Genomic DNA, 12,831 nt, shown 5'->3' with positions numbered 1-12,831 from the left:
CAATTGCCGCATATTTTGATTATGAGATTTGGCAAATGGATGTCAAAACCGCTTTTCTTAATGGAAACTTGAACGAGGATGTGTACATGACACAACCCGAAGGTTTTGCTGATCCAAATAATGCTAGGAAAGTATGCAAACTTCAAAATTTTATTTATGGATTGAAACAAGCATCTCGGAGTTGGAATATTCGTTTTGATGAAGTGGTCAAGGAATTTGGATTCATCAAGATTGAAGAAGAACCTTGTGTTTATAAAAAGACTAGTGGGAGCGCACTTGTTTTTCTTGTCTTGTATGTGGATGACATTCTGTTGATTGGAAATGATATTTCATTGCTTCAATCAGTAAAGTCTTCGTTGAAAAATAGTTTTTCAATGAAGGATTTAGGTAAAGCAAATTACATATTGGGAATAAGGATCTATAGGAATAGATCAAAAAGGCTAATTAGATTGAGCTAAAGTACATACATTGACAATGTGTTGAAAAGATTCAACATGCAAGATTCAAAGAGAGGATATTTACCTATGTCAAGTGGCATAAGTCTCTGCAAGAATCAATGTCCTTCGACACAAGATGAGAGAGACCGCATGAGTGAGATTCCAGATGCTTCCGCAATTGGATCTATCATGTATGCTATGCTTTGTACACGTCCCGATGTTTCATATGCTTTGAGTGTCACAAGCAGATACTAGTCAGATCCAGGTGAGGGTCATTGGATAGCAGTGAAGAATATCCTTAAGTACTTAAGAAAGACTAAGGATGCATTTCTTGTTTATGGAGGTGAAGAAGAGCTTGTTGTATCTAGTTATACAGATGCAAGTTTCCAAACCGACAAAGATGATTTTAAATTGCAATCTGGATTTGTATTTTGTCTCAATGGAGGAGCTGTAAGTTTGAAGAGTTCCAAGCAGGAGACAATAGCCGATTCTACAACAGAAGCTGAATGTATTGCTGCTTCAGAAGCAGCAAAAGAGGCTGTTTGGATAAGGAAGTTCATTGTTGAACTTGATGTGATTAAAAGTATTGAAAATTCAGTGGATCTATATTGTGATAATAATGGAGCAATCGCACATGCTATCAGACTTTAAAAAAAAAAAAAAAACTAATTGAAATATAAACAAATTAGGCTCCAAAAACTTAACACGTTCTTATATAAGTCTCAAACAGCCTCTGTATTATGCATTATAGACAAATTAAGCACTATATAATCTCTCTTTCATTCCTTATTTTATCTTTTTCACTTGCTAGCAATTTTCTAATCCGCACGACTTAATTCTCAATGCAGATTAAATTCTTATTTTCTAATTATGTATTTCAGGTTGCTGAACAACACATTATTTAGTCAATATTATTAATTAAATTTATGAAGATTTATATCTATTGTAATAAAATATTAATATTTCAATATAATATCTAGTATGAAAATAATCATTTTAAATCATAACTATACGATACAGATACATCAAATTATAAATTTTTAAATTACGAATTGTCTCGCTGCTCTAACATCATACTCGTACTCTCGTACATCTCATATTCTAATTGAGAGGGATTCAAATGTCTCCATTTTTTGTTCTTTTACTATGCCTCTAATTTAAAAAATGTTAATAAATCAAAATTTAAAACTTAAACATCAAAATAAAACTGTTATTTGTGATCTATGTTGTTTGCTCTATGTGCTCATACAAAAAATATCACATTTCAATTTTGTTTTTATGTAAATCAAATATTTGAAAAATCAACGTCTAGAAATGATCCACATTAGTATGTTTTTACAAGCTCTTGATGATAATCAAAACAAAATTAAAATGTCACAATTTTTTACACGTATATAGATAAAATGATATAAATCATATTCAACGGTTTTATTTTAAATTTAAAATTTAAAATTATAAATTATTATAGCTCCTAAAAATAGAAATACGACGAAAACACAACAAATAGAGGCATTTCAACCCTTTCCATTTCTAATTTGGATCCAACTTTAGCTTTAGCTTTATCTTATCCACTTTTGACCCAAATATCATCGGATTCAACCTGTGACTGGCTCCTAACGCGTTTGTACGATCTACTTGCCTCCTATTTCTCTCATTGTACTTCACGCCAAATTTAATGATTTGCACCGGGTCTATTCCGACGTGCCGTACAAGAGATCTCCCAACTTGTGGGCTCCATTTCACCTAATAAGAATGCAAACAGGACTCCCCAGCCATTCCAGACGCACGTGGGGACTGGGGATTGGTCTCCTAGAATGCTTTCGACACTCTTATAGTAGCAGAGTACTAGCATTTATCTTTATATATAAAATAATAATTTCGTGAAGCGGGTTGGTTTTTACAGACCTTCGATGAAATGATTCGTTACATATTTCTTTTTTTCTGCGTTCCATGTTTTCGGAAACCTTGTAGATATTTGAGCTGCACTAGTTGTACTCGACGAGAAAGGAATTTTCGATTGAAATAGGGAACTCGTGCAATATGGTCTAATGGACTTGTTCTACCTAGTAATTTTTCTCGCGCCTCCCGCCCGCAGGCCATCTACCCAAGATTTTGTGTAGTACATATGTACAACTTTCCACCTTCAAATGCGTCCAAAGCAAAGTTCAAACCTTCTCTCTCTCACACCTCTTTAAATCCTCTATTCATCTCTCTCACAATGCACCCAATCCCACCTCGCCGCAACCATGCCTCGTCTCTTTCTCTGTCTCCTCTTGTCTCAGCTTCTCCTCTCCGCCGCTTCAGCTCACTCCGGCCATTCCGACGACGGCGCAGACTCCGGCGATTCCTCGCCGGACCTCCGATCAAAATCTCTCATCCTTGTCAAGGTATACTGCCTGATTATAGTCTTCTTCGCCACCTTCATCGGCGGCGTATCCCCTTATTTTTTCAAGTGGAATGAAGCGTTTCTCGTTTTTGGAACGCAATTCGCGGGAGGGGTTTTCCTTGGCACAGCAATGATGCATTTCTTGAGCGATTCAAACGCGACATTTGAGGATTTGACGGAGAAAGAGTATCCCTTTGCGTTTATGCTGGCATCCGTTGGTTACCTGATAACTATGCTTGCAGATTGCTTGATTTTGATGGTGGTGTCACGTGGAAGGAGCGTGCGTGATGTGGAGAAACCCGGAGCCGGAGGCAATGGAAATGGAGGTCAGGCCACAAACATTTTTTTTTTCTTATGTCTGGTTGTGTGAGTTCTTGGCCAAAACGACATGGTCTATACTTTCTGTGATACTTTGACAGATTGGCTCTGATTTGTTGATTCCTAATGATTAATTTTCCGTATAAATTTAGCTTCGTTTATTTCCCTTATTAAATCATCGGTTATATCATTTGCAAAAAAAAAAAAAAAAATCATCGGTTATATTTCGTTCCTCACATCCTTTTGCTCTCTACAAGTAACAATTTTGATATAATTGTATGTTATTGCAGGAGCTTTAGAAGAAACTAAGCTTGAAGATTTGCATGGAGGCATACCAAAACAATCTGAGGTGAGTTTACAGCTTCAAAATTAACAAAATTAGTAGATGAAGAACTTTCTTTTATGTTAGAAAACAATAGAAAGTCTACTTCTCTTAGCTGCATTCAAAATGTTCCAAGAAGTTATTAAATTTAGAGAACATGCTATGCTGTGTTATGTCTTATTTAGAGCCTAAAGAGTATGGGGTTTGGATAGAAAATTTTAGTTGAGTGATGTCCCAAGTGCAAAATATATTATTGTTCACACTAGTAGGCTGGTGCAACTACCACTACAGCTTTGTTGAGTATCTTTTTGCTTAACTAGACTTTACCAAACGAAAGAAAATTAGAAAAAGAGGGGAATATGCGTCAGAGCCACCAATTAGGAAAAGCTTTAATTTTTCCAATGAACCGTCTTCAGTTTAGAATTTTATCACAAATGTATGGTTGGTGAGGTAATAAATTGTCAACCTAGTTATGTAAGAACTAATATTCAAATGCCAAGTTCTTAGATGCAGGTACAAATACAATCAGACTGAACAACTGTTTTTTAAACCAATTTTTGTAATAGTTTAATACCTTGCTTCAGCACTCTATAGCAGAATTTGAAAATTAAATGCAAAATTTTGAAAAATTTGGGTATTTTACAGCCATCGCTCTTTTGTTCTTATTCTCCCACAATTTATTCTGTAATGACTTTTTTGTACTATCTGTAATAAAAAATGATGCTTGAATGGCAATTTAAAGTTCTCCTCAAATTTAATTTCTCTATATAGGTTGTCCATGAACATGCAGTGCCATCTTTACTCAATAATGCAAGTTCGCTGGGTGATAGCATTCTCTTAATTGTGGCTCTGTGCTTCCACTCTGTTTTTGAAGGGATCGCAATTGGAGTTGCTGGTGAGTCAAATTTGTCAAAGTGGTAATCAATCATACCAGATCTCTTTAGCTAGTTGTCAAACTCGCTGTAGACCGCACCTTTGATTTGTATTACTGTGAAAGCACCTTTTAAAACTTGCATGTCAGTTTGCAACTTAATTTTGTGGTTCATTTGGAATTGAAAGCGACCTATTTGGTTCAAGTCAAGATAAGACATTAACACTTGCAACTTTTTCCACTAAAATATTTGGGTAGTCATTTTCACATTATGTTCTCTTCTCAAGTTGCCATCCTTGTTGCTTCTTTTCGCAAGTTAGACTGCGTATACTTTCCACTTGCATTCATTTTGCAAAAATCAATTAATAATTGTTTCCAATCTGATAAATAGCAGTCCTAAATCAATAGTCAAACATGTACAACATATGCCAGGGTACATCATATACCACATACTTTTGGAGCACTAAATTATTGTTGGTTAAAAAGACTGAAATGGTATATACTATTGTACTTATGGAGCAGCTGTTTAGTGGCCTCAAACTGTTAGCTTTTAAGACCAGGATGGAATTGTTCGATATAATGGGTCTAGCTGTTAGATGGATTTAAATCCATGTGGGGTCATTCTTGTTCCAAATATGCCAAATTTTTTGTAATTTAAAATTACACATGTTCTCTTTTCTTACCAATCATAGTGGTTTTATTCATCTTTTCACAGTAAAAATAGCCTTTGCAGGAGTAAAAATTGTTTAACAGTTGCTATATAAAGTGCTTAACAGTGGTTTTTGGACTCATTAATTTACCACTTTTGTGCAATTAGTTTCCTTTGGATTCTTGATACAGGATTGATTTTCTTAATTAAATGTAAAAAACAAGAACTCATGCTTACAAAAGGGCGCCAAAAAAAAAAAAAAAAACTTTCTTAAGATCTACAGACTTCTCAATTTGGCTGGAACAGAGGAGTGTGTTGTAATAAGAACATATGTACAGATTTTTAACCTTAATAGAAATGTCAGCGAGCTATTGCTAACTGACCTTCAGAAGAAAAAAATTTAGAGATTTCTCATTATATGCTACTCTTATTTCAGTATTCTATATTTTAAGTTTTCCTCTCACAAAGAAAAACGGTCACAGCCTTAAACGATTCTTCATTGCCACACAGAATATTCCATGGCATAATCAACTGCATACTAATATTTACTGTGAAATATTGCATTCAGAAACACAAGGCGATGCATGGAAGGCGCTATGGACAATAAGCCTGCACAAGATATTTGCGGCCATTGCTATGGGCATAGCGCTGCTGCGCATGATCCCTAACAGGCCTCTCCTCTCCTGTGCCATCTATTCCTTTGCTTTTGCCATCTCGACCCCAATTGGAGTAGCAATCGGGATCATAATCAATGCCACCACACAGGGCCATGTAGCAGACTGGATCTACGCCATCTCGATGGGCTTTGCATGCGGAATTTTTATCTATGTCTCGATTAACCATCTGCTGGCCAAGGGGTACAAGCCTCAAAGGGCTTTAAAGCTTGATGTGCCAGTAAATCGGTGGTTGGCTGTGGTTTTGGGGGTCGGTGTAATTGCAGTTGTGATGATTTGGGATACTTAAGGAGTGAAAATGGGATATTTAAAGTGTTTTCTATCTCATAGGAATTTTTTTCTTTTGGTTTGTAAGTTAAAAGTTAATCGATAAAATTAATCTTCTTTCCTAGTTTCAATAATGCTTATTAATTAGCTATTAGTATCCTGAGTTTGCAGTGTATTTTACACATATAAGCACTTCTAATTGGGCAAAATTGTAGCCACGGAAGGGAAGATATACTTTTGTATTTGCTTATAATGATAACATAGCTGCCCAAGCAAATATATCTTCACTATGAGTTGGTACCTTTAGTATAACATGGTCATCTAAATTATAACAATACATTCTGACATCAAAAACACAAGAACGCAGCTGAATGCAAAGGAAAACACAAGAACGCAGCTGAATGCAAAGGAGGGTAAATTACAAAAATACATAAGAGAAATCTCCAAATTTGTGTGCGTGTTCTGAAACCAAGCCTATTACTAGCTGCCACCTGCCAGACACATACTTACAGCTTATCCGTAATAGTAATTGAAATCTGAGTTTCCAACCATGGCATTCAAGACCTGAGATACAACAAACCCACCTCCAGCAATCACAATTATAATCAGAATTGCTGTAATTGGGTTCTTGAGCAGCTCGACAATTGGTAGTATAATGGTATACGCCATCCCGGTGCTCACTGTCAGCGCGTAAAGTGCGTACCTTCGCATGTTATCCCAAAATTCTTCTACAAGAGGCCCCTCTGGTCCCAACGCCATGGCCTTTTTGTGCCCGTCCAATCCTAATACAAGGAACGCTATGCCGAGAGAGGCGCCACCAATCAGAAACCATCTTGGGATGACTTCAGGAGGGCTTTCTAGAGTTTGCTCTGTTTCTGGGGTTTTGGGTTTGGTTAAATTGATCGGTTCTTCAATCGGCGCATTCTTGGAGGATTTTAGCAGGGTGGATTGTTGAGTTTTGAGATTTCTGGTTCTTGATTGGGGTTTAGGAGAGGTAAACTGAGCTCGAATGCTGTGAGAGGATTTGAGAAGGTGAAGAGGAGGGTTGGTGTTGGTGAAGAGCTTCATGGAACCAGTGCCTATGGATGAAAGAAGCAAAGATGATATTAGGATAAAATTTTGGGGAGTTCTCAGGGAAGCCCGGAATGGATAGGATCATAGGATTGGCGCTCCCTGGATGTAGAAAAATTCGAGTAGACCAAAGGATGACATTAAATGCTTGCACCAGGTTTTGGTTCATTAGGCCGTCAGAGGATTTCATGTATTTCCTTCAAAAATTTCGAAATTATGTATTTTTTTCTAGAAAATTCATAATATTGTATTGGGAAAATTTCTAGTGTTCCCATGTAAATTTTTAAAATAGCTAATTTTATCATGTACTATGATATTCAATATCTCCATAAAAAATTGACATACTTTCTTTTAACCCCTTTTTAATCATTTAACATTTTATTTAATTACTTGAAAATTTGAAATATACCCTTTAATCTTAATGGAGGTGTCCTTTATGGGGATCAAATTCAACCGAAATCATTTGAACTAGATTATCACAAAAAGCTCAGTGATTGGTAGTTCACATCAATCCTTTCTCAGAAGCAAAATATCACAAAACATTTTTTTTTAGAATACTGAAGAAGAAAAACAAGTTTCTTGCAACACACTTTTACTAATTTTTCAGTTGGTTCATGTCCTCAATTAAGTACAACTTTAATTTCTCTAAAAATCTTCACAGCTTTCTCAATGCCATCCTAAACATTTTATGATATAATTTCATTCACAACCCTATAAAATTATGAGAAATTTGTATATATCCCCATCAAAACTTCTCTTTTTAGATATATCCCCATCACAACTCTAAATTTAGTTATATCCCCATCAAAACTTAATTATTTTATTTATATCCCCATTACTTCATTTGACCTCTTAAAATTTAAGATAAATATTAATAAAATATCTAAAAGACTGTTTTGCCCTTCTCTGTCATTCCTTCTCTTCCCGTTAAAACTTCCTTTTGTTTTCTTTTTTTCCAACTAACCTCTCCCTTTACACCATTCTTAAATCCCATGTAGAGACTTTTCATATAGTATTGTTACTTGAGATATAGCACTACTATCGATTTCAACCAGTCAGAGATCGTAGCAACTAGTAAGCTCGCAAAAAGAAGACCCAGTTAAAGATCGCATTGAAGAAGATGAAGACGCGAAGCTGGTCGGTCAGAGAGATATATCAAACCAAATTTAGTGATTTTTGTTGTGTTTGGATCATATGTAAATAAGGAATGTAATTGTGGAGTCAATTAGCGAATTATGAAGGGATTGTATGATTTCCACCTAAGACTTGGCATTTGTGCCATTTGTATCATTTTTTTGAGATTTAATCAAATTGATTTTGTTTGTTCTTTGTTCAATTCTTACATTCTTTGATCAATTGCAATCATGGGTGTTGTATTAACCGTTGCAATTAGTATTATAGGCTGGATTAAAAAAAAATTGTCATTAAGCTAATTGGAAATCTCACTTATATGAAATTAGTTGTGTGAAATTAGTTTTTATGATATAGACATATTGATACAGTACATGGATATGACTGGCATAGCTTAAATGTGCCTTAGTTATTCCTTAATTAAAACCAATTTACCCTCGATTTATCAGTATGTCTATCAAGAACTATAAAGTATGGAAATAAAAAATGGAAAAGAAACAAAAAATGGCTTTAATAAACCAACCACAACGGATAAATATTATTTGGTGACCTCATGTTTATCTTCTTAACATGATTCAATTGTACCGGTATGTTATCTATAAATTGTACCAATATAGTAAGTTGAATGTTTTTTACCACTTGATTAAATGTTAAGCTAGATAACATACTATTCTTTAGATGATATTAAAATCTTATAAATTAGATTTAAGTATGTGATATTTAAATCTTAATGGCCAATGTGATATGGTCTTTGTGGAGGTGCAGAATTGGCATGGCATACGGAGCAAAGCAGCCATCTTTTGAGATTTTAATTTCTACCTCAACAAGATCTCATCAGAAACTATGCTAGCAAACACCAAATTGATCAATAGAAGACAGGATCCAGATCCCCAATTGGATCTTGAAGAAGAGCATGTGGCATATTCGGATGGATCATGGAGTGACATGTGGCACGGTGGGATAGGCTATGTCATAAAGAGGAAGAACGAACTGCTGGTATATGAATCATCGACATCTCAGGCTTGTTGCCCACTGCAGGTAGAAGCTCAAGCATTGAAAGCGGCTGTGACACAAGCAAGAGCCATGGGAATCGAGAGTTGCATCTTCTACACAGATTGTCAGACATTGGCAATTTATGTGCAAATCTTGCCTCCTCTATTGGAGAGCCTACAAAGAAGTCTTTGAGATTTGGAAAATGCTCAAGGAAAACAGAAAACAAAAGGAAGTTTTAGCGGGAGGGAAAGAAAGGCAGAGAAAAAGAAAAGGAATTAGTGCTGTAATTTTGATGAAGGGTAAAATAGTCTTTTAAATATTTTATTAATATTTATTTTAAATTTTAAGAGGTCAAATGAAAAAATGGGGATATAAATAAAACAATTAAGTTTTAATGGGGATATAACTAAATTTAGAGTTGTGATGGGGATATATCTAAAAAGAGAAGTTTTGATGGGGATATATACAAATTTCTCTAAAATTATTAGGGGTATGTTGTCATCGGAGAAACTAAAACCATTTGATCTAATCTGAGCAGAGCTAAACTGTCCTATTATATAATTAGGTTGGACTACTTTTCCAATCTGAGAAGTTCATTTTCAACTAAACAGCTCAGATTAATGATGACACGACTGTGCCATCACAAGAACGCAACCTATATGTTGATTCTTGCTGAAGCTCACAATAAGAAAACAATACATTTTTCAGAGATGGTTGTTGAGCAAGCTTCTTCTAAGAGTACATTTTTAGTTTGGTACACTATCCATGAGATCGTGCGAATTTTAAAAGGGAAAAGAAGAGAGGGAAGGAAGAAGACAATTAAGGACACCTCCATTTAAGTTTAAAGGGCAAATTGGTCTATTCAATTTTCAAAGTAATTTAGTAAAAGATTAAATGATTAAAAGGAAATAAAAGAAAGAATGTCAAGTTTTTGTAGAGATATTGAATATTATGGTGTTTTTATGGGGAAATTGACTATATTAAAAGTTTTTGTCAATACATGGACACACTAGAAATTTTCTCTATTATATTTATTCTTCTAAATTTTAAAAACCGACAAATTTACTCAATGAATTGTCATTTATTAAGGTTAACGACATATTAATTATCTTTTCTATTAAATTTAATTTTAATTTATAAATTACCTCTATTTTACCATGTATTGACAAAAAAAAAATATGAGTTGAAGATCAAGACACTCAACACATTTCAAATTTTAATATAGGAAATTTTTTCACTTTATGGGTTTGGAACCCATGACTTCTCACATAGAAATCATGTGTCTTTGCCACTTACAAATTCTTGTATTAGCAAAAAGTTAAAAATATATAGTACGTTTAAGCAACATTCACTCTTCTAATTGGCTAGTAATGATAACAAATGGTTCATTTTCTTATTTGTGACGCACACACAAGCATATCCTAAATGCTTCTGTGTATGTGTCATAATTAGAAAAATTACCCATCTGCTTTTGAAAACCAATCAATTAGAAGACTGGACAATTTTCTTACGCGTAATGCATAACTTTTTATTTTTTTAATAAAGGATAGAATGAGAATTTTATAAATTTAAAATTAATTTTAATAGAAAAGATAATAAATTGGATAAATTTCTGAGTTTTTGAAATTTAGAAGAGTAAATATCATAATATAAATTTAAAAGGGAGGGTAAGTAATTTTGAAGTTTTTGAACGGTATACATCAAATTCGCCCTTGATTTTTTTTTATTAGGTTACTTCCGTAGAAGCAATTAAGCAAATAAGCAATACACCCAGCGTACTTTTTGTTGAAATTTTTAAAAATATCATAACCCCAAAAATAATAAATCAAAACGCCACGTTTTTTGAAAAATTTGAATTTTGATACGGCCGCATCCCCTAGGTGCGGCCACTTTTTTGCGGGCCGCATCTAGAGGATGAGGCCACCCTTTTTTTTTTCAGACTGAACTGCTGCACGAAAAGGAAAAAAAAAAAGGTGACCGCATCCGCTAAATGCGGCCACCAGAAATGTAGTCTTTTAGTTTATTATTTTTTGAGGTATGATATTTTTAAAAATTTCGGTACTTTTTGAAAGGATACTATATCGACCAAAAGCATTGAGAAGTAGGTTAAAGGATAAGGATTTAGTATACCTTGTTGAGTTGGCCCTTTACTATATTAAAAAGTGAATATCATGCGGATCATTTTTAGTGGGTTATTTGGCAAGTGCATAACAAATATACATATTTTTCAACACTAAAGTGCATACACCGTTACCGTTTCCAAGTCTGCATTCATTAAAAATTTGAAAGAGTAATTTTGTGTGTGTGTGAGCAAGTAAAATAATAAGAGAATTTTTGTAAATTAACAAGATTTTTTATTTATTTTGTACCTACACAGAGACGAATTTATAGTCAAATAGAGAATGTTTAGTCAGTTTCATGATTTTGTCACACCTGTAATTTAAACTTTTTAATTACGTGTATTGGAATTTAATTGATTTTTTATTTGTAGTTAGTCTTCCTCATGCTAAATATGTGTTTGTAACTTAGTGATTAGAATTTTATTTTCTAATTGTACAAATTTGAATTCAAATTTCAAAGACACATATTATGTACTTTATTTTTCAACCCACTCAATCTACATTTTTTTTTGTCATTGTACTTATATTGTAGCGGCATTTTATATGTAACAATTTTGTTATTAATTATGATTAGGTTTTGACAAATTATGGCGTTGTTTGAAAAGCTAATTAGCCTGGTTTTGAGCGTATTTTTGCTGAAGTTTCGTTGTTGTGCGGCAGCAAAGTAGCCCTTGCTTCTGTGTTTTCATTTGCCATTAGTCTTTCATCGTGCCATCAAGAAAAAGAGAGAAGAATGCTTACGAGGCTTTTGAAAAGAAAGATATATTAAGGTTAAAATGTAAAATTAATCAATAATAAAGAGTAGAATCAGGGTGTTTTTAAGTTCACTAAATCTCTCTGTGAACTTAATTCTAAAACCTACCAAATTGATTTCAAATAATGAATCCAAACTGTTAAAATCGATCTACCTTACGAGCGATGTGTCTACATACAAAAATTTGAAATTCTAAATTAATTTTGTATAAAGTCAAGTGGTAAAAAAAATATCAAAAAAATAAATGTATTAAAATTAATTTATAAACCTTTTAATTTTTTACCACCTGACTTAGTAATAAATTTTTTTTTTTAATTGTAGACATATCACTTGTAAGTCGTAAAGTTGATTGATTTTAATGGTTTAGATTTATCATTTGAAGCTAATCTAATAAAATTTAAAAATAAGTTTATAAAAAAGCTTAGTAAACTTTAAAATACTCTAGTTCTACTCAATAATAAATATAGCTAGCGTGTGAGCCAGAATTAACCAGCTAATTAAGAAAAATTAAAATGTCTCAACTTCTCGTACCTTCATATTTTAGCTGTTTAATAGAAAAATCTTAAAACTCGAATGATAGATCATATTGTTAAAAGTAATATATGTTATCTTCTCTATGTATATATATATACAAATAATTATGATTTTTCATTTTTTTTAATATAAATCAGTAACTTCAAATATCAACGTCCAAAAATTTATAAGTTCTTGATGTCAAACAAAATATGTAAGCTTGGTGCCAAACAAAATAAAGTTACCGTAAATTTATTTTTTATGTGTACAAAGAAAACATAACGCAGATTAAATAAATATTTTATTTTGTTATTGAATTTTACGT

At 33.4% G+C, this 12,831-nt stretch overlaps 2 protein-coding genes across 2 annotated transcripts; one reads left to right on the top strand and one right to left on the bottom strand.

Annotated features, from left to right (window-relative positions):
* Window positions 1–2,593: 2,593 nt before the first annotated feature.
* Window positions 2,594–6,055, top strand: LOC144551097 (zinc transporter 2-like). The gene is made up of 4 exons (XM_078298908.1): window positions 2,594–3,149; window positions 3,432–3,490; window positions 4,235–4,358; window positions 5,552–6,055. The coding sequence occupies exons 1-4, from the start codon at window positions 2,684–2,686 to the stop codon at window positions 5,944–5,946; spliced, it is 1,044 nt and encodes a 347-aa protein (XP_078155034.1). The 5' UTR covers window positions 2,594–2,683; the 3' UTR covers window positions 5,947–6,055.
* Window positions 6,056–6,296: 241 nt separating this feature from the next.
* Window positions 6,297–7,097, bottom strand: LOC144551099 (uncharacterized). Its single transcript, XM_078298910.1, has one exon. It carries the CDS (start codon window positions 6,990–6,992, stop codon window positions 6,438–6,440), a length of 555 nt encoding a protein of 184 aa, XP_078155036.1. The 5' UTR covers window positions 6,993–7,097; the 3' UTR covers window positions 6,297–6,437.
* Window positions 7,098–12,831: the final 5,734 nt, after the last annotated feature.

Source organism: Carex rostrata, chromosome 3 (genome assembly GCF_964058835.1).
Source record: "Carex rostrata chromosome 3, lpCarRost1.2, whole genome shotgun sequence".
Classification (NCBI taxonomy): Eukaryota; Viridiplantae; Streptophyta; class Magnoliopsida; order Poales; family Cyperaceae; genus Carex; species Carex rostrata.
The sequence above is the reverse complement of the archived record's forward strand: the minus strand, read 5'-3'. Positions and strand labels throughout refer to the sequence as shown.